At 50.1% G+C, this 19,556-nt stretch overlaps 2 protein-coding genes across 4 annotated transcripts; both read right to left on the bottom strand.

Annotated features, from left to right (window-relative positions):
- Positions 1 to 291: 291 nt before the first annotated feature.
- PPIE (peptidylprolyl isomerase E) lies at positions 292 to 3,998 on the bottom strand. 2 transcript variants are annotated; one of them, XM_084497038.1, is made up of 10 exons: positions 3,911 to 3,998; positions 3,711 to 3,809; positions 3,587 to 3,630; positions 3,061 to 3,087; positions 2,635 to 2,716; positions 1,984 to 2,084; positions 1,531 to 1,654; positions 1,272 to 1,457; positions 689 to 831; positions 292 to 596 (listed from the first exon to the last, which is right to left on the bottom strand). In XM_084497038.1, exons 1-10 carry the CDS (start codon positions 3,939 to 3,941, stop codon positions 528 to 530), a joined length of 906 nt encoding a protein of 301 aa, XP_084353164.1. In that variant the 5' UTR covers positions 3,942 to 3,998; the 3' UTR covers positions 292 to 527. The 2 variants fall into 2 exon arrangements, with proteins under 2 accessions (XP_084353164.1, XP_084353165.1); XM_084497039.1 differs by lacking the exon at positions 3,587 to 3,630.
- Positions 3,999 to 4,456: 458 nt separating this feature from the next.
- PABPC4 (poly(A) binding protein cytoplasmic 4) lies at positions 4,457 to 18,497 on the bottom strand. Of its 2 annotated transcripts, XM_084497032.1 has the most exons (16): positions 18,378 to 18,497; positions 17,687 to 17,932; positions 11,678 to 11,871; positions 11,266 to 11,381; positions 10,644 to 10,783; positions 10,274 to 10,368; positions 9,559 to 9,696; positions 8,885 to 8,980; positions 8,122 to 8,394; positions 7,774 to 7,861; positions 7,481 to 7,600; positions 6,801 to 6,928; positions 6,083 to 6,176; positions 5,849 to 5,979; positions 5,667 to 5,766; positions 4,457 to 4,807 (listed from the first exon to the last, which is right to left on the bottom strand). In XM_084497032.1, exons 2-15 carry the CDS (start codon positions 17,883 to 17,885, stop codon positions 5,680 to 5,682), a joined length of 1,899 nt encoding a protein of 632 aa, XP_084353158.1. In that variant the 5' UTR covers positions 17,886 to 17,932; positions 18,378 to 18,497; the 3' UTR covers positions 4,457 to 4,807; positions 5,667 to 5,679. The 2 variants fall into 2 exon arrangements, with proteins under 2 accessions (XP_084353158.1, XP_084353159.1); XM_084497033.1 differs by lacking the exons at positions 17,687 to 17,932; positions 18,378 to 18,497 and adding an exon at positions 13,952 to 14,074.
- Between the last annotated feature and the right edge of the window lie 1,059 nt (positions 18,498 to 19,556).

Raw genomic sequence — 19,556 nt, 5'->3', positions numbered from 1 at the left:
GTCCTTGTTCTCCCACTCTAGGAAATGCCCCCGGGACAGGACGGTGCTGGCCACGGGGCCGGGTGGCAGCAGGGACCCATCTCCCCCCGCTGCTGTGGGGGCAGGCTGCTGGGCACTGGTCCTGGCTCCGAACGCAGCAGCGATGGGATCAGCTCCGCTCTTCTCGCCCCAGCACAGGCAGCCTGCCCAGCAGTTCAGATTTAGGCACCAGATTCGAGATGAGGGCAAACATTTCGAAAGCAACGCCCATCCTCACGCGGTGAGAATTCACCAGCTGGGGCAGGCCCTCGGTATTTTTAAAACTAGCTTTTATTTTTGTCAAACAGTCTTCACAAAGCCGATGGCAGGCTGACCCTGCCCCGTGGGGAGCGCCGGGCGGCACAGGCGCGATTCAGCCGGGGCGGGCGTGTTGCTCTGGGCTCCCCGCAGCGCCGTCCGTGGGCACTTGGTGCCGAGCCTCGCAGGGAAATTTGGGGAGAAGCACAGGGGCCAGGGGCCAGGACCCCCAGCCTCCCCCAGCGCCGGGGTCACACGCACTCCCCGCAGTCGGAGATGATCACCTTCTGCTTCGGCTTCCCGTCCTTGGTGCCCTGAGCCTTCAGGAGGAGGAGAGCAGGAATTAACGGGATGGGAATTGAGACGCGAGGCTGCGGGCAGGGAGCGGGCATCACCCTGCTGGGAAACCAACCTCGATCTGCCGCACCACGTCCATGCCCTCCGTCACCTCGCCGAACACCACGTGCTTCCCGTCCAGCCAGTCTGTTTTATCGCACGTGATGAAGAACTGGGAGCCGTTGGTGTTCGGGCCAGAGTTTGCCATCGACAGCAGCCCTGTGATCACAAAGCACAACGTTACAGCCGGGGTGGGAGCAACACGCTCTGCACGTGGGCCAATTCTTAACCAAAACCCATTCCCAGGCCCTGCAAAACCCTGCCAGTTTTAAGAGGGTCTGCAAGCATCAGTGGAAAGTGATAGAGAGCATTAATCTCTTTTCAGTTGTGGCAGTAGGAAAGCTGTCTGGAGCTAAGCCTGCTTGCTTTTTGCTACTTGTCTAACGCTTGTAGTTACACTGCGACAGCCCTCCTCTAAAATCCAACAGGAAAGCAGCTTTGAAACTCTCCACGATACAATAGTGGAAATTAACGGTGCACGGACAGAGAGCGCTGCACTTCTGCCTGCTGAACGCCAGAGGCAGACGACAGCCTGGCCGTGGTGGAGGCGTTTGGCCACCGCAGACCTTCACTGCACAGCCAGCACGAGCTGTCCCTACCCGGCCCCGTGTGCTTGAGAATGAAGTTTTCATCATCAAACTTCTTCCCGTAGATGGATTTGCCTCCGGTGCCGTTGTGGTTGGTGAAGTCCCCGGCCTGGCACATGAACTGGGGGATGATGCGGTGGAAGCTGCTCCCCTTGAAGCCGAAGCCTTTCTCGTGGGTGCAGAGGCAGCGGAAGTTTTCTGTTCGGGACAAGGGGCAGAGGTGAGCACAGCACCACAGCCTCGGCACCCGAGTGGCCGACCCGCTCCTCACCTACGGTCATGGGCACCACGTCGGAGCGCAGGAGGATCTGGATCCGCCCGGCGGGTTTGTTCCCGATCTTGATGTCCATGTAGACCTGGGGGTTGGCCCGGGCCTTCTTTGCAGGAGGCTCACCCTGGGTAGGGGAAGAAAAGACGAGCGGTGGTGCCCTGCAGCTCTGCCACCCGACAGCCAGCCCAGCCCCTCATCCCCAGCCAGCACTGATGGTGCAGGCAGCACTAGCTCCGAAACTCCCCGGAGGCAACACAGGCAGCAGCAGTGAGCCCCAGGGGCTGCTGCAGGGCCGGTCAGAAGCCTGTGTAAGTTTTTTGGAAACATGGGGGCTGCCTGGGGCCACCAATTGCTCCTCCTGGCTCCCACTTTGGGCAGGACCCAGCTGGATGTGGCGATTCCCCAGACCCGTGACACACAGAGGGCACAGATGGCTCCAGCCATTCCTCCTACCTCCTGTGCCTCTTGTTTGGGTGCCTCCGTTCCTCCTTCCTCCGTGTTCTCCTCCAGAGTCTTCCCCGAGAACTTCTTCAGCCATTCGTCATCCGACCAGACTGTGACAGACGAGGAAATAGTTGGTGCAGGGTGACAAAACCCACGGCCGCGTGTGACACATGGGTCAGGGTTTGGTGTGGCTCTGGCAGCAGCGGGATCGCAGCCAGGGCACAGGAGCATGCAGCTGGCACGGCCAACCAGGGCAGTGGGAAGTACCCCGCCACATGAAGAAATAAGGGACCGAGCCAGCAATTCCTCCAGGTAAGGCAAGCCTGATGGCTTCTCACTGCCAACCACCCCACGCAGGCATTGCTGGGCACAGCCTGGGCCTCCTGCATGTTTCGGACGTGACCAGACATCCTGGTAATGATGTCCAGCCCGGCATGTGTGCATGCATTTCATGTGCTCTGTTAGAGAGTGTGAGGGCAGCTGGAAGCACAGCCAACAGCACATCTGCCCGAGGGACCAGGGGATATTTTTGGTTATCAGGATGCTGCTCAGGCTGCCCCAATGCCTGGATGGGAGGCAGGGTGCTGGGAAAGCAGAAAGGCTGACGCACCAGACTCTGAACGTCCCTGGGGATTCCTCCTTGCCAGGGCACCAACTCACCTGGCCTGGATGATCCTTCTTTAATTCGCATTGGCTTGGCCAAGTTCACACGAATTGTCCTGCCGAAGAGCTCAGACTCATTCTGCAGAGGACAAAAGGAGAACAAAGCCCACCACAAGGTAAAAACTCACCAGGGCCCTCAAATCCCTGCAGAGGCCAGAAGAAAACCGCTTGCTTTCTCTTCCCGCTTCCGAGCATCGGAGCGAGGGCCCCACAGCTTGGGATCTACACCGAGACCGCAGGCAGAGGTGGAGCAGGGAAGGGCACGATGGTGCTGGGCCTGATCCTGAGCAGCAGGGAGCCCGGCCCGTGGCACGCAGGGCCCACGCCGGGAGCATCGCCCTGCTCACATCCACAGAGAGCTGCCCTGGGCTCTGTCAGCCGTGGGGAGACCAGCGCCGGGTGGTGCGGGAGCAGGCTCCGTACCATGTTGTCGATGGCTGCTGCAGCATCCTACAGGAAAAGCAGAAGGGAATCGTTACAGCCACTTCTTCTTCCCTCTAAAGGAAAGCCTCGGCACACACGTGCCCCTGCAGAACATCGCCACAGGGCTGTTTTTCTATGCCCTGTATGCCCCCGGCTGTGAGAACCCACGGACCTCGCAGGGGCCGTATCTGAGGCAGGGTCTGGAAGCACCTGAGGGGGTTTTCTCCCTGACCAACCCATCACACCCGCTTGGGTAAGACCCTTGCCCAGTGACACCAATATTCGGGAGGGGAGAAAAGCCTCTGTGGGGGAGATCTTAGGCAGATTACGGGACCGCAAATGAACAGCACCGCGTGGTGCCCACCAAGCAGAAACCCACAGGGAGCTGCCGCGCCTCAGCCCAAGGGAAACCCGGGAGCTGTAGGGGGACAGAGGGGACCCCGGGCCTGCCATGACAGCAGCACCCAGCCCCGGACCCCGCGGGAGGAGGACATGACCCCGGCTCTGCCGCCCCCTCTCCTCTCACCTCCGCCAGCTCGAACTCCACGAAGGCGAAGCCGCGGTGCTTCTCTGCGGACACACAGCGCTCAGGGGGCGGCCGCCCAGCCTGCGGGACGCCCCCCCCCCGAGCCCCGAGCCCCGGCACGCACCGGTCTCGTAGTCCAGCGGGATCTGGATGTCGGTGATGTCGCCGAAGGGGATGAAGGCGGCGTGCAGCACCTTCTCGTCCACCTCCTCCGCCAGCCCCCCTGCGGTCGGCACCGCGTTAGAGCCGAGACGCCCCCAATGCCCCCACAGGACCCCCGCAGCCCCAAACCACCTCACACAGGACCCCCAGAGCCCCACGCACCCACATACAGCACCCGCTTGGTGGCCGCCATTTTCCCCGCACCGCCCCGGAACCCTGAGGCGGCTCCGCCCCAGCGAGGGGCGGCCGCGGCCATTTCCCGGCAGCGGGGCCCGAGCGGGGCCTCCCCGGGCACCCGGAGCGGCCCCCGGCCGGGTACCGGGGAACGAAGGGAGCCGTGAGCCCAGCACATCCAGCCAAAAGTGTAAAACACCCCGAACAGCAAAGCATTGCCTCGCCTGCACGCTCGGAGCAGGCACCCAACTGCATCAGCTTCTCGTCAGGATCACCCCTGAGACCTTCCATCAGGTCCCCTCTGGGGTATTTTTGTGTCCCAGACCCCAATCAACCCCAACGTAATAACCCACAGCATAATTTTAACAGCTGCTTGAGAACAGTGATGCTTGCTAATAGTGCCCCATTAGCAAGCTGAGTAACTCAGAACACCACTTCAATGCATCCACTACATGACAACTGCCTCCCCCTTTACTTTTATTAGTCTACATCATATTTATTAACCAAATCTAAGGAAAATAGGACAACACAGTGTAAGTTTTTATTTCTTTATTGATAAATGCTTTCCAGACTTTCCAAAGTGAATGATTGTTCAGTTAAAACCAAAACCACAGGATACTTTTGATCAGAAATCCTCAGTGTCCTGGCTTAGAAAAGGCAAAGGAGAACCGTTCTGGCCACAGAGGAGAAGCTTGCAAACCCAGTTCTGGTTTTGGAAATCTAGAGCTTTGGGGAACTGCCTTTTTAAATAAGGTTTTAAAGATTAATTTACAAAATGCAATATAACTATGATATGATGCATGGCATTGAGATGTGCAGGACGGTGAAGAATCTTCAAACATCTTGAGCTGATGTCTAAGAAGGGGCTATTTGGCTTCTTGCATCCTACAGGCAAAAGAAGACGACATGTTATCTACACAGCACAGCTCATTCCAGGCGAGTGAACTTACAGCTTCACAAGCCATAAGGACTAATATAATTTGCAAGGTAGTAAGTCAAAATAGATAAAATCAATTTCTGACCATCCATTAAGAAACTCACATTCTTTGGTAAAGAAGCCAGTCACCAGACCCACTGAGAAACTTAAAGGTTAAAGTATAAAAGCCATCGATGTTCACCATTTTGAGCTGTGACAGCTGACCACAACAGCTTCACAGGAAGTGTTTAAGATGATCATAGCAACTCCAGACAAACCCAGAGAGAAATGCATCAGCAAATGTAAGAGGTATTTTTAATATAAACCTTATTTAGAAGTTAAATGAGCCAGCTCCAAACACAGGAGACAGCATTTGCTTGGACAGACCTGTGCAAGTAAGTGACATTCCTGACACTAGTACTTTGTATACAGTATGCAGGTGGTTGTCAGGATAAGGAATGGGCATTAAACAGTCTACTTAGCCTTGAAGTCACTAGAAAATCTTGCCTCGTTTCCTGGATTAGCAATTCACAAGCCTCATTTCAATACATTACCCTTCCATGACATGTCAACTGCTAGAAACGTTTCAGGAACTTATGCAACACCTTTCTGATGCTTAATTAAAATGAGATTTCTGCAGAATACTCCTAAAGCTTCTACAGTAAGGATTCTGTTGCAAGAAGCTACATTAGTCTTTTCTGAATAATTGACTAAGATCAGACAAATTCTGCACCCAGAGCTCCCAGACCAGATGCATTTACTAATGATCATGCTTTATTTACTCTGATTCTGGAAGGTTTCAATTGAAGTGAGGACTGAAACACTCACCAGTCTTCCTGGTTTAAGAGGTAGCAGCAACCACACCCACCTTCTGGGCAGCTTCTTTCTTGGCTTGGTGAGCCTGCAACACTGCAACAGCCTCCTCCACCTGAGGGAGACAAATTACTTTGTGAAACTTCTTATGAAGAAAGGGTCCCACCATCTGCCCCAAAAGCAACAGGCCAGCTTACCTTTGACCGGAGGGACTCTGGAGACTCCAGCATGTGCAGCAGCTCTGAGTTGTCAATCTCTAGCAGCATTCCTGTGATCTTCCCTGCAAGACTGGGGTGCATAGCTTGAATCAGAGGGAACAAACGTTCTCCTAGAAAAAAGTTCAGACAGCAGTTCAATTAAAAAGTTGCTGGTGAAACCCAAGGAGATTTCCCAATTACAGTGCAATCTGTAAGAAACAGAGTTTCACTTACCCAGCATCTGTTTCTGCTCCTGAGGAGGGGCAGCAGCCAGCATGGAGGCTGTTAGTGGCTCCTGTCCCTGAACGTGGACTGCAGGCTGAGGTGCCTGTAGAAGGGCAGATGTGAGGGTTCAAAAATAGATGCTATGCGGATTGTTTCACATTTAGAGTCAAAATAATACAGCCCCTCCTTCTATAAAAGGATCTGTCAAACTGACAGCAGACTTCATTTCACAAACAGACAGAAATGTTGCCCTTAGGTCCGAAACACGCTTCAAATTCTGATCAAGAACTCAATGTCACACATAAGCACTGTAAAAATATTACAAAAACTTCAAACATGGAGAGGCAGATATCACAATCGAGAAAAAACATCCATGCTCACTTTCTGTACAATGCAGTGGGGTATGGGAAAGACAAACTGCCTTCAAAGCCAAATTCTTACTAGGGTATCAAAGCTGATTAAATGAAAGAGCAAAGCTGGAAAGCAAAGAACCAAGAAAAATACCTTACAGCATATCTGAGTAAAAAGTGGCTTACTAGTATGGGACAGACAAATCAACTAAGTTGTCCCTGGCAAAGGTACAACTGCCAGGTTTTAAATTCCAACTTCTGGTGCCTGTCTGGGTTATACAAGTAGCTTGACATTTCTGCAAAAACACTCCAGTTGCTTGTAAAATCTGTTGGCCTGCAGTTATTTAGGGACTTAACGACACAGATCCTTGTGTTACCTGCAAAGGCTGTACGGCTGGGTGCGGGCTGCGGACACTTGAGGCGTATTTGTAAGGAGGAACCGCTCTGGGAGCGGGGGCAGCTACAGGTGGACGAGGAGCTAAGTTTTGTGCTGCAGTGGCAACACCTGCAAAGGAAGAGAACAGGATTAGAAACGCCCAGAGCAACATGCAGCAAGCAAGTCAGGGTGCCTGCTATTAATTGCTGAATTCAAGCTCTGTACTGTACAGTCTAATTACACCACTTCAGAAACTGGCTTCCAAAATGCACTTAGGAAAGTGCATTTCTCCCTAAGACTAGACCACAGATTCCACATCCTGCATTTGAGATATTTTCTAGTTATTCCTTAGAAAAAATGAATTGGATGCTCTACTCTGAAAACAATATTCATAACCTACAGAGCCTTATTTTGAGTGGCAAATGTTGCAGAGTTGTAGAGATGAGCTCCAAGCAAGTAGCAAAGCAACCCATCTGGATTTCCTCTGCCGTGCTCTAGCACCAACTGTCCCCAGACCTGCACTGCACAGCAAGGAATAGGAAAGATTCAGGTGCTGTCTCTGCCCCTTGCTCTGGGTGGCCTTTGGTTATCCGTATCTGACAGCCATTTCTGGAAATAAGAGTCAAGTCTCAACAGCATCCCCCCAGCTGAGGGGACGAGGCGGGGAGGCAGACACCTTACCAACTCGCTGGGCAGCAGCAGGGAGGCCACGAGAGGCCGGGGCATTGCCGGCAGGGGCCAGATGGCGCAGTGCTGGCCGTGGTCCAGACTGGCGCATGGCATTTGGCATTCCCTGGAAGCCTAATGGAAGAAATATGGGGAAATCCTCAAAACAGAGCTGACTGGCAAGTCAGGACAGTCAGCTGCAGGAAGCAGGTGGGGGTTGTGCACGGAGAGGAAAGCATGCATTGTTCTTGGTGTGAAGTACAACCAAGAGGGTCACACAACCAAAACGCTGCTTCCAGCATGCTCACCTTGAGGTCGTCCTCCTTGCTGCCAGCGTGGGTTAGGTCTCATCTGCGTCATTTGGTTGGGTGCATAGTAAGTGGGTCTGCTCTGGGCCTGGAGGGAGAGCAGACAAGCTCAGAGTGCATACGTGAATAACACACATTGTTTACAACATGTTTCAGCAGTTGTTCCCAAGACTCACTCAATACACATTAAGACAGGAGGCACCTGGGAAGTCACACAATTAACTCCACTGACGGCACTCCTCATTAGGAGTTGCTTGCTTATATGTGTAAGAAAGGCTCAATGAGAACCATCAAAGGTCCAAGCCAGGTTAAAGATTCCTAACACCATACTAATTTAACTCAGCTTACCTGGGGTACAGCAGGCATGAAATACCCCCCAGCAGCAGGCTGGAACTGATTAATGATTGTGTTGGCAGGCAAGGCCCTCATCCCAGCAATGCGCTGCATGTACTGATTCGTTAGATGGGCCTTCCGCTCTTCTTTCCTTTGTGCGAGTGCAACGTACAATGGCTTTGAGCCCACAATTCGTCCATTCATCTCCGTCACAGCTTTTGTAGCTTCCTCTGGAGAGGAAAAGCAGACGAAGCCAAACCCTTTGCTCCGTCCATCTTCCAGCATCACCTGCGGTAAAGACCAAATGTTAGTGGAGCAACGGTACCAAGAACAGCATAAGACTCCGTATTCTCCTTCCTAGAGAAGTGTCACAGCTCAGGCAGGTAGGTGTTGCAGAGGTGTAGAGACAAGTTCTCAACAAAAGATCACCTGTCTGGATTTACTCAGCTTTTCTGTAAGCACCATGTGTCCCCAGGCCCACACTGAGCAGCAAGGAATGGGAAAGATCAGGTGCAGCCTCTAAATACAGGTAGGGAAATGCCATCTGATGCTTATTGGGAGTCACCTCCAATGAGCATGCTTGCCATCTCCCACCCCTTCTTTTCAGGAGGGAATACAACAAGTTATCAGTAAAATAACACTGTGACAAGGAAATCTGTGTATTTACTATTCCATATACTCTTGTGACTGCAGTGACACAGGGATAAACAAACTGCCCTTCAAACCCATGTCAGGTAACAGCTCCTTCAGGCTTTACCAATCCAAGAACTCCAAATACCTTGGCACTTGTTATTGATCCGAAAGGTGAGAACTCCTTCCTCAGTTTTTCATCATCTATAGTGTCATCTAGGTTTTTAATGTACAGGTTAACTCCCTAGAAAACAGAGAACAATAAGACACCTATAGTAATGAAGAGAATTTTGAGCACACTGACTGTTGGCATCCACCTGTTAAAGGCATCATTTGTCTAAAAACCTCTTAATTTAGTATAATGTTCCTTTCACACCACCAAACCCAAGGGCAAAAAATGTTGCAAAGGTGTAGAGACAAGTCCCACTGTGGTGAAAGGGAGCCCGTCTGGATTTCCTCTGCTTTCCTGTTGCATCATGTGTCCCCAGTCCAGCACTATATTGCAAGGAGCAGGAAAGATTCAGATGCAACCTCTGACATGACAATATTGCCATAAATTAGAGAGACAACAGCACAGTCAGGCTGTCTCTTTCCATCCTTTGGGGTATCCCCATTGGAAAATAAAGGAGGCTGTGTGATTTCTCACATCCACCTGAACAAGGCTGTGCACAGATGTCTCCTTCACCCGCATATACCAGAGTCACCTTTAAACTTTAACTCCCAGGATATTTTACAGGACAATGACTACTTTGTCAGTTCCTTTTCAGTCTGCCAGCAAATTGCAAACAGTACTTAAATTCAGAAAAGAGACAGATTATTCACCTGGTACCGGCTGATTCTCTCTTGTTTTAGCTGTTCAAACTTCCGTTTCAGCTCTGCCTGGCGCTCAACCTTCTTCTGTGCTCGCCCTACAAACACCATTTTCCCATTGATATCCTTCCCATTCATTTCTTCTACTGCCTGGACAGAGGGTTCAAAGAAAACTGTCAACTGCTAAAAACAAGACAGCAGCTGATCCTGTTAAGAACCTGGCTGCCCAAAGCTCACTTTGTGTCTCCCTGTTCGTTAGCCAATAAACCAATCTTGCCATAGCACCTTCACATTGTTCCTGTGTAACACAGGCTAATTAAAGATAAACTGAGTTATCAGGAGAGACCATGCTGGCAACCCCACCATTAAGTACCAGACTAACAACAGCAACTTGTGACTTTATCCCCACCCTTCTTGCAGTTAGGGCCAAATTTTAACGAGCATACTGCTTGGATAAGAACTCTCCAAGAACACCCACTCCTTAAGCCCTCTATTGTAACATTTCTTCAACAATTCTTCTTCTTATACCACCGTATTTTGTGTGCACCTAGTAATCTGAGAAACGCCAGCTTATTGCTGAATATCAAGCTATTAAGGTGCAGCTTCTAGTCTCCACATCCAGAAGATTACACCCAAGACATGATTTTGTCTCAACAGGTTTCTGTGGTGAGGCAATTAAGCTCTTCTCTAAAGATACGCAAGCAGCATTAACACCAGTTGGTCATACCTTGTTAGCATCCTCATGCTTTTCAAAGCTTACAAAGCCAAAGCCTTTGGATTTTCCAGTGGGGTCTGTCATCACTTTAACGCTCAGAGTCTTACCTGTTACCAAGGGACAGGGTTAGTAAAATACCACATAAGGCTCTGTCTAGACTATTAAACTCCACATTATAAGCCCTACCTCTCTTCTCTTACTTATCTGCTAGCTAGCCTCTGCCTCCCGTCCAGCATTTGACCCAACTACCTCCCACATTTCAATTCTTCCTATTCATCAGCCTCAAAGTGACCCAGGCAGAGCTACAGAGATGGTAGCAGCAGTGTTAAATGAGCATTGGTCATGAAATTCACAGCTTCATTAGAAGTGCTTCTGTATTTACCGTATTTGCTGAAGAGCTCCTTTAGTCTTTCATCATCCATGTCATCCCCAAAGTTTTTAATATAAACATTGGTGAACTCCTTTGCCTTGGCTCCCAGCTCAGCCTCCCGTTCTTTACGAGACTTGAATCTCCCAACAAACCTGTAGGAAATAATGAAAGTTACAATAAGCAACTGGTTTTCAGGAATGGAAAAAGCAATGTGTGATTTGCAGTGAGGCAAATGAGTTTGTGGTAGGAGTTGGAAATGGGGAGAAGAAAGGGTGCCAGGAGAACAGAAGGACAAACAGGTTGCAGACCAACCAGAAAAATCACCTGTCCTACTGCAGAGAGAAGCAGCCTGTGATGCCCACCCGGCTCTGCAGTGGAGAGAGCACTGGCCACAGAAACCCACCCAGCCCACTAGCAGAGAGGTAGCAAGTCGAGGCTCGGCTAGGAGAACCCACCAGCCCTGTAATGGAGGGGGAGCAGGCCATGGCTTGGGCAGGGTCACTCACCAGCCCTGTAGTGGAGAGGTAGCAGGCCAAGGCTCGGGCCAGGAGAACCAGTGCCTTGTGTGTCCCTGTTAATACCGAGATGCATCACGGTTCATGCGATCGCTGCTGCTGCTGGCTGTGACACTCACACTTTGCGGTCGTTGAGCAGCATGCCGTTCATCTTCTCGATGGCTCTATCTGCAGCATCCTGGGTCTCAAAGTGCACAAATGCGTAGCCCTTAGAGCCATTCTCATCACACACCACCTAGACGTGCAGAGGGAAACCAGACTCAGATCTCTGAGCACATACTGGCTCCTTTGTCACAGGACGTGAAAACAGGTTACTGCCAAGGGGCAAAGCAAGCAAGGTCTGTGTTTCAGACTGGCGCATCTCATGACCGAGCCTGACATAACTTGAGCTCTCCCTGACCCTTTGGTCTGCTCTGCCTCCCAGAGGCATCACTCCTCACTTGGCTACAGGTGTCCCTTCCGCTTCCTACACTGGGTGTGTCTGAACATGCCACCAATACAGCAGAATTGGACAAAGCAACCACATCTCACCTTGCAGGACAAAATATTCCCAAACGCTGAGAATGTGTCATAAAGTGCCTTGTTATCAATGGATTTGTCCAGGTTCTTAATGAAGACATTCCCAACCCCTGACTTCCTCAAGGAGGGGTCCCTCTGAGACCACATGATGCGAATGGGTTTTCCTTTGATCACATCAAAATTCATGGTGTCTAGAGCACGCTCAGCTGCAAGAGAAGTCAAGAACAGGTTTCTCTGGATTGTTAAAGAATAAAGGTTTCCATCGTGTGGGAGATGGTTTTCTCTGAATTATAGTCAGCTCATGGAGAAGTTTGGGGCCACCAATTCCAATGACTAGGGTTTGTTTCGTTTAACTTTATGTTTCGAGGGAGATCTTTGCAGCACAGTAACTAGACAGGCTTAAGTATCTAACTGGTTTAATAAACTGTTCTGAACTGACATGATAGTAGTCTTTTAAATGTCTGTGCTTCATTAATTAGTTATATTCTTCATTATAAAGGTAAATGTATGCACCCAAAATAAGGAAAGGAAATGCAGAAAACCCTGGGGAAAAAAAAGAAGCAGCAAAAGTGACCAACTGGCTTGTTTGCTTTGCATGAGCTCTCATCTACCCATGCTTGTTTCTATTAAGAGAAAAGGATCATCTCTCTATCAGGTCAGGGACAGAAAATGCACATGAACACATGGCTGGCTGGGAACAACATGAGTCAGCCCCTGCAGCCTACATGGCCAAAAAATGATTCCCCATTTGCTCAATCTAAAAGTGAGTAAGAACAGACAAAACACTGTAAAAGAAGTCCACATAGCCTACATGGGGAATATGGAAGCGTACAGACAAATTCTGAAACCCCACTGCTGCCATTCTAGCCCACACTGAACCAGCCCCCCTCCACAATTCTATTTCTGCTACCTACTGATATATTAAAAGGATCATTACGTACACTCATTAGGATCTTGTTCATAAAATTCAGATGCTTGGGACTCCTCTGTGCAAGGAAACACTCCCAGCATGGAGTGAGCAGAGAATGAAAGACTCAATTCCCAGCATGAGGCAGGGAAAGAGAGGGATATGCATTAAAAATCAAGGACTATTAACAGGGCAGAACCCATTTTCCAAATTTGTTCAGCTCAGTTCTTCCATGCCACCTTCACTAAATGATACTTGCCAATTACATTTCAGGAGCAGCAAATTCCAGGAAAATGAACACCTGCTTTTGTGTGATACTTTGCTAGTGCAAGCAGAGGAACTGTGCAGCGTTTCACAGAGCCACCACCAGGAACCCCAACGGGTCACTGCCTGAAGAAGTCTCCTGCACTCCCTATCCTATGATCAGTTTGAACTCCTACATGGAAGTTTTAGGAGTTTTTCACATGCTTCAAAAATATCTTTTTGCTTTTTAAGCCGAAGTGGTGCCACTGCTGTTTTCCCCAACCCTTCATACATGACCCCAACTGGGAAACAAGTTCTGCTGGGCCTCACTCCTGAAGTAGGCTTGCAAAAGAAGAGATCGTTTCAGGAATAAAACTATACTTGCTAGGACTCTACTAGCTCTATTAGAGAGTCAAATGTATTCAATTCAATTAACTGCCGTGCTGAAATGATTCCTCAGCTGCTACTCTGAATCAATGCAACCCTTCGGTTCTTTCCGCAGCCCACCCCCATGAGGCACTTCAGCAGGCGACTTGGTCTGGCTTGTCAAATTTGGCAGTGTTTATTTATAGCACAGAGAGGTCCTCCAGAAGCATGCATTGGCAAGGACACAAACTAGCCGTAAATACCATTTGCAGCAGAAAGAGAGCTCCTGCTGAAAGGTGGCAGGCAGATGAAGCAGTGGTGAGCAACCAGAGGGGATTGTTCTGCAGCAGGTACTGAGATACCGGCCAGTTATGAACTATACAGACGAGTTATGAACTATATAGACTAATTACGAACTTACTGTGCTTCTTTCAAGCTTCCTAAACACACACCAGTGGGCACTACTGCGCCACTCTTTCAGTAGCTTGCAAGTATTCCGTGGTATTACATGTATTATGCTCTGCTTGAAACACACACATGCTGCTTGTGAGCAGTGGTGTAAGAAAGCCCCGGAGAGGTTTCCTGACCCGAAGGAGGCCTGCCATGCCCCCAGGTCGAAATGCAATCACATCACAGCAGTACCTGGGAAAAGCTGTGAAGAATCAGCAGAATGATGCGAGTGACTCAGACTAAACACACCCAGTTCACTTCCTTCATCTGAACGAACACCTTCTCATTTTCCTCTGCTTAAGCAGCAAATCTTCACCCACCTCAGTTCCTGTATCTGTTTCTCTCCCACTGGTTCCTGTCATCCTTCCAGCAGGCTCAACTGCAACTCGTACAACATTGCACACACTTTTAACCCCTTTCAGACTCTTTTCATTCTTCAAGTGCCTTTTGGATAGGGAAAACAAACATATGAGCACCCCTTGCAGTTTGCCTTAGGCCTCAAAGCAATCATTCTCCGTTACAGGCTCCTCAAAAGCCAAGGCAACTGTGACTGAGCAGCATAAAACATAACCACACACACCACGATTCACCCACCAGTAACTCTGCACAGGGAGTTTTATCCTGCAACACTGGATATTCTTTATGCTGTTCTCTCCTTTAAGGAAGAAGAGAGGCAGCAAGTTTATCTACACCTTTCATTTTCAGAGACCATTCTCTAATCCCAGCTCTGGGTTCGTTCTTCACTTGGGAATCACGCTGTTTTCTCTGTACTTGCAGAACAGCTTATCTCTACAGCCACACTGAAGCTTCTCTGCTTCATTATCTGAGTTGTCATGTCATAACTGTCAATGTTATGAAACCCTGGAATGCAATTAAATTGCATGAGGAACACACGAGAAAGGAAATTCAGCTTTTCTTCCAAATGAAATGAATTTCTTTCCCTTTACGGTCAAAAAAAGTATAAATATTAACAACCATGTCTGAGCCTGAACTACCCAGAACTTTGAAGCATTTCCTTCATCTGCCTATCGGAGTATGACAGAAGCAGTACTCAGCATTCACTGGCTACTATGCCACAGAACTGCAATCAAAGGCAGCAGAGCTCATTTTCACTAAAAATAACCTCTCTGCAGCAGACTACACCAGCCAGACAATGCATGTCCAAAGAGTAACCCCTTCCAGGGTAAAGTATCGCTCCATTAGCCAAGAAAAACAAAGAGAAACACAAGCTCTTAGCCAATTTGGATAGAGGAGTTCTGGAAACACAGGATATGACAGTGACAGTGGTCCCACATAACAGGGGAGTTCTGGCTGCTACCTGACTTTATGGCCACAGTTTGGTTTCTCTAGTCAGTAAAGGCAGAGTCCTATTTCCCACACAAAGGTTAAGATGTGGTAAATCTGAGCATTTACAAAACACTCAGAAGGTGCCAGTGAAATGTAAGCTACCATATCAACTCCTTTCATATCTACTACCATTTCGAACATACCAACAGCATGACCACAAGAACTTCCCTAGAAGTTTCCAGTGCACAAATCTTCCTGATTACTTTTATATTTTATGGCAGGATATTTTACAGCAGCTTAACAATCACCCATAAATCAGAGGAGTTCCCTGCAGTGCTACAGAACACCACCTACCTTTTTGTATGCTGAGTAAAATGACGTCCCAATGCATTTCTGCTTATGCATCCCTAGAAGAAAATACAGAGTCCTTGTATTCTCCAAGAGCCTTCACACAGACAGTACTGGGTACTGCCATCATGAAAACAAAAGCCAGAAGTCCTCCATTTGACCATAAAGGTTCATAAAATGCCTTGGGTTGGAAGGAACCTTCAAGATCACCTAGTTCCAACCCCCCTGCCACAGGCAGGGATGATGTTGTAAAGATTGCATTTTTCACAGTCAAGTCTTGGTTTCGGATAGAGCTCAACACACCACCACCATGCTCACCTTCCCAACATGATCTGTTTAGGTTCTGCTGCATTAAGTTTACCAGAACAACTGCCTTTTACTCGTAACATGCTGTAGTTTGCCAGGCAAGTCAGGAGGTTTTCCACAAGAGATCACAAAGGCAGGAGTTTGTCTATTTCTCCTTCCCAATCTCAGCTCAAAGATTAGGTTTAAGTCGCTTGACCTTGTAAGACCCACCAGTAACAGGACACCAGTTACTCTGTCGAAGTATCACTTTAAGTACTGGGACTTCCTAAAATGTCTGCTGCCTCACCAGGAGTCCAGAATGACACAAGGTCCCTCTGAATTCCTGCCTATCTATTACCATTAAAGATTACTTTGAAATACACGGGAAGGCCAGCTGTCTTCATGTTTGTACGAGGAGAACTTCTTCCTGCTAAAGCGAGCATTTCTAACCAGCCACTCTTCCCTTTTAACATCTTACCTACACCTACATTATACAGGTCTTCTCTGCTTTAAGGAAGAGAACTTTATACTCCTTTACACACACAGAGCCAGATATTTCTGAGTTCCTTCATGGATCTATTTTTGCTTCCTGTTAGTTTCTCCTCTTATCCTGAAGGAGAGAAATCATAGCCTAGACAAAGGCAGGTAAGCCTGGGTTACTGTACCCTTGCACAGCACAAATATACCAAGCTTGTTTTATAAGAGGGAGCCAAAGCAGGCAGGTTCATCTGAGCAGGAGAGGGACATATGGACAGGCCCTCAAGTTCTTTCCTTCCTGCTGGGAAGTTTCAAGACAAATACAGAGCTTAACATGCATAAGAGCAATTTTTAGAGTTCTATCAATGAGTTCTTGCGCACTGGGTTGCAGCCAGTTTTTTTTTTAATCAGCCTGGCAAGAGAAAAGATCAGAAAAGCTCAGTCGGATCAGTCGGTATCCCAAGGAAAGAATGTGCAGAAGGCACTCTGAACCAGGGAAGAGGATGGAAGTGAGGATGGCACAGTCACAACCAGATTACATGAACTCATACTCCATATTCCAGCCAAGAGCTCAATCCCACAGGCTCTGCTTGCTTGCAGGAGCAAGATTTCGTGATAAAATTGGTTTTCTACACATTATGAAGACTTTGATCCAAAGTTATGGATTACCCTGCATGACAGACTGCTAGCTGCTCTTTGCAGAACTGTAGAACAGGACAGCCAACTGGAACCTACAGGAGAGTTCACCTGCTGTTGAAGTCTGTGCTCTTACAAATTGATTCTGAATGAAAGGGAAGAGTGCACCTTATCTAGCCTGTAGATGCCTATATATAGACACTGCTAAATCACAGCACGGAGCAGTAAACCTGCACCAGTCAACAAGCAAAGGCTCTAAAAATGTGGGCAGAAAATGCTGACCCACTTTTTTTCCAGAAAAGACGTGCTCCAAAATGACCTTTTCTGTCCCTTCTTTCCCATTTCTGCTGCTACAGTGCTGGAATACCTACTTCCGAGCAGGTGCCAAATTAAAGTATTAAGAAAAAACCTGAACAGAACAAACCGACATGGATTCTGCAGATGAGACAGAGATTTCACACACATTGCACAATGCATCTTCTTTCCTATTAATGCAGGAATACCACTTCAGACTGGAAGACCCATCCAGGTGCTTGCACAAATGGAGCAACACAGAGCCCATCAGAGCTCCCAAGTATTAAGTCATAGTGGGTGGACAGCCAGAGGCGCAGTCAAACTGAACATCTGACCAGGGCTGATTACTTTCATGTTTTATTGCCAGGACTGACTGCATGAAGTCCTACATAAATAGCCTAAACCTACACCAGAACACAGTGGCACATGGTGGAGATTATCCTCTTATATGCACTGCAATAAACCCAAGTCTCCAAAGTTTAATTCCAGTAACAGAGAAACAGTCCTGTTAACCAGAGAAATCACCGAGATGTGCATTTGCAAAGTATTCTGGAGACACCAAGCAGTAAAAAAATATTCCAACACCCCAAGCACTAACTTACCCCATAACTGCAACACCGGTGGGAGCTACGCAGCAGAACACACAAACAGCAGGGTGCGTTAAAGGAAAAAAAAAGTGAGGAAAAGGGAAGAAAAAGGCCCTGGCCGTGGCCCCACGTGTCGCTTACCGTCGGCGGGCTGCTGGAAGTTGACGTAGGCGTAGCCGAGGGAGCGGCGGGTGATCATGTCCCTGCAGACGCGGATGGAGAGCACGGGCCCGGCGGGGCTGAACTTCTCGTAGAGCATGGCCTCGGTGACATCGGGGTGCAGGTCGCCCACGTAGAGCGATGCCATGGGGTAGCTGCTGGCCGCCGCCGCCGCGTTCATCGTCCCCGCACGTGCTCCCGGCAGCCGCGGGGGTTATCCTGGGGGTTCTGTAGGGAAAGCTTTCGGTAAATATTTAAAAGGGGTGGGGGGAGACGTTCAGAAAACAACTGAAAAGCTTCACTAAAGGGGTCCTGGGGGGTGGGACAGGCGCTGCACTGAGCCCCACCGGAGACGGGGCAGCCTCATGGAGCGAGCCCCCGCTCCCTGGCCCGGAGCTGGTTCTCTTTGGTTTGTTGGGGTTTTAGAAAAATAAATAAATAAATAAATAAATATATTTATACATAAATCAACTATCTCCCAAAGATATCTATAGGAAACAACCTCCCGCACTCGAACCGTCCCCGCTAGGCTCACGGACGTTACCCCACAGCACAGCCCCGGGGGCACCGGGATCGGGATCGGGACTGGGACTGGGACCGGGCCCGGGCCGCAGCCGCGCTCGCCCCCCCCCCCGCACCCTCCCCGGTCGGTGCCGGGCCCGACCCCACTCACTCGCTGCGGCCCCGGCGAGCGAAGAGGCGGCGGCGGGCGGCGGGCGGCCCTTTATAGCCGCCGCCGCGGCCAGACGGGGCCCCGAGCGGCCGCCAGGGGGAGGCGGCGGCGGGCCCGGCCCGCAGGGAGCGACCCCCGCCGCCCGCTGCAGCGACGCCAGCGGGGGGGAGGACCGGGGCCCGCGCCGCCATTTCGGGGCCTCGGCTTCTCCCCGGCCCCGGCCCCGGCCCCTCAGGGCAGCCCCGTCCCGCACGAGCCCCCTGTGAGGATGAGGGGGAGCACAGGGGGCGAGGCAGCCCCTCCTGAAGGGTTTTTGGTCGCTGCTCCGAGCTGTGTTTTCTGAGGTGTCAGCGGCAGCTGGGGTTGTTCCCACAGGGATCTATTTTCTCTATTTTTCCTCGAATAAACGCCAGTTCCCGTGGCAGCTCCGGTGCTGCGCCAGCTCCTGTCATGTGCTGGCCCGGAGCGGGACCGAGGGTCCTCAGCATCTCCCCTGGGAACCAGCTGGGACAGGAGGGGGATTCGCCCCCCTGTGCCACCCCACAGCACCCAAATTGCTGCAGGTATCAGCCCCCAGCATCTTCAGCAGTGTGAGCACAGGACCCAGGCGTTCATCAGTGACCTTCAGGCACCAGCGCCACGCTGTTAAGGGGAACTAAGGCGGTTTGGTAGCTGCTCTGCTGCAACTTCAGTTCTGCATCACGTTGCCTTTAATTTGCTTTAAAAGCAGGATACAATTTTATCATAGAAGTGGGCTGTGATACCTATCCCTTCCAATGGGATAATTGAGAGGGGTAGAATAAAAGGCAACAACAGCAAAGCAGTGGTAATAATCCCCATTTTGCAATATTTGGTGTGATCCCACGGCCATGCCGCGTGGCTGAGCGTGCCTCGATCACCAGTGGTCATCATAAAAGACATTAAAAGACATCCCTTTTTTATTATTATTATTTTTCCAACAAGGATGGCGAGTTTTGAACCAATCTCTGCTCCTGAGCTCGGGATTTCTTCCAGCTTCGGGAAATTACCAGCAGAGGGCAGGCCGGGACTGCTCCAGGAGCCAAAAAACGCAGCGGGGCCGGGCAGGGAGCGCCTCTCCCCGGGGAGAAGGAGAGGAAGGGGAGCAGGGGCCGTGCGGGGGCAGCCCCGGGAGCAGCGAGGGGTGCTCAGCACCCTCAG

This window comes from Aythya ferina, assembly GCF_964211825.1.
Source record: "Aythya ferina genome assembly, chromosome: 24".
NCBI classification, from domain to species: domain Eukaryota; kingdom Metazoa; phylum Chordata; class Aves; order Anseriformes; family Anatidae; genus Aythya; species Aythya ferina.
The sequence above is the reverse complement of the archived record's forward strand: the minus strand, read 5'-3'. Positions and strand labels throughout refer to the sequence as shown.

Bases quoted from the DNA above. Each gene is read 5' to 3' on its own strand.
- PPIE (XM_084497038.1), bottom strand. From the start codon at position 3,941: ATGGCGGCCACCAAGCGGGTGCTGTATGTGG. The intron at 2,085-2,634 runs GTGAGTTGGTGC...CGTCTGTCACAG, and splicing joins AGAAGGATCATCCAGGCCAG to TCTGGTCGGATGACGAATGG. The intron at 1,458-1,530 runs GTGAGGAGCGGG...TGTCCCGAACAG, and splicing joins CGTGGTGCCCATGACCGTAG to AAAACTTCCGCTGCCTCTGC.
- PABPC4 (XM_084497032.1), bottom strand. From the start codon at position 17,885: ATGAACGCGGCGGCGGCGGCCAGCAGCTACCCCATGGCATCGCTCTAC. The intron at 10,784-11,265 runs GTGAGTGTCACA...TATTTCCTACAG, and splicing joins CTGCTCAACGACCGCAAAGT to GTTTGTTGGGAGATTCAAGT. The intron at 9,697-10,273 runs GTATGACCAACT...CCCTCTGTCCAG, and splicing joins AGCATGAGGATGCTAACAAG to GCAGTAGAAGAAATGAATGG.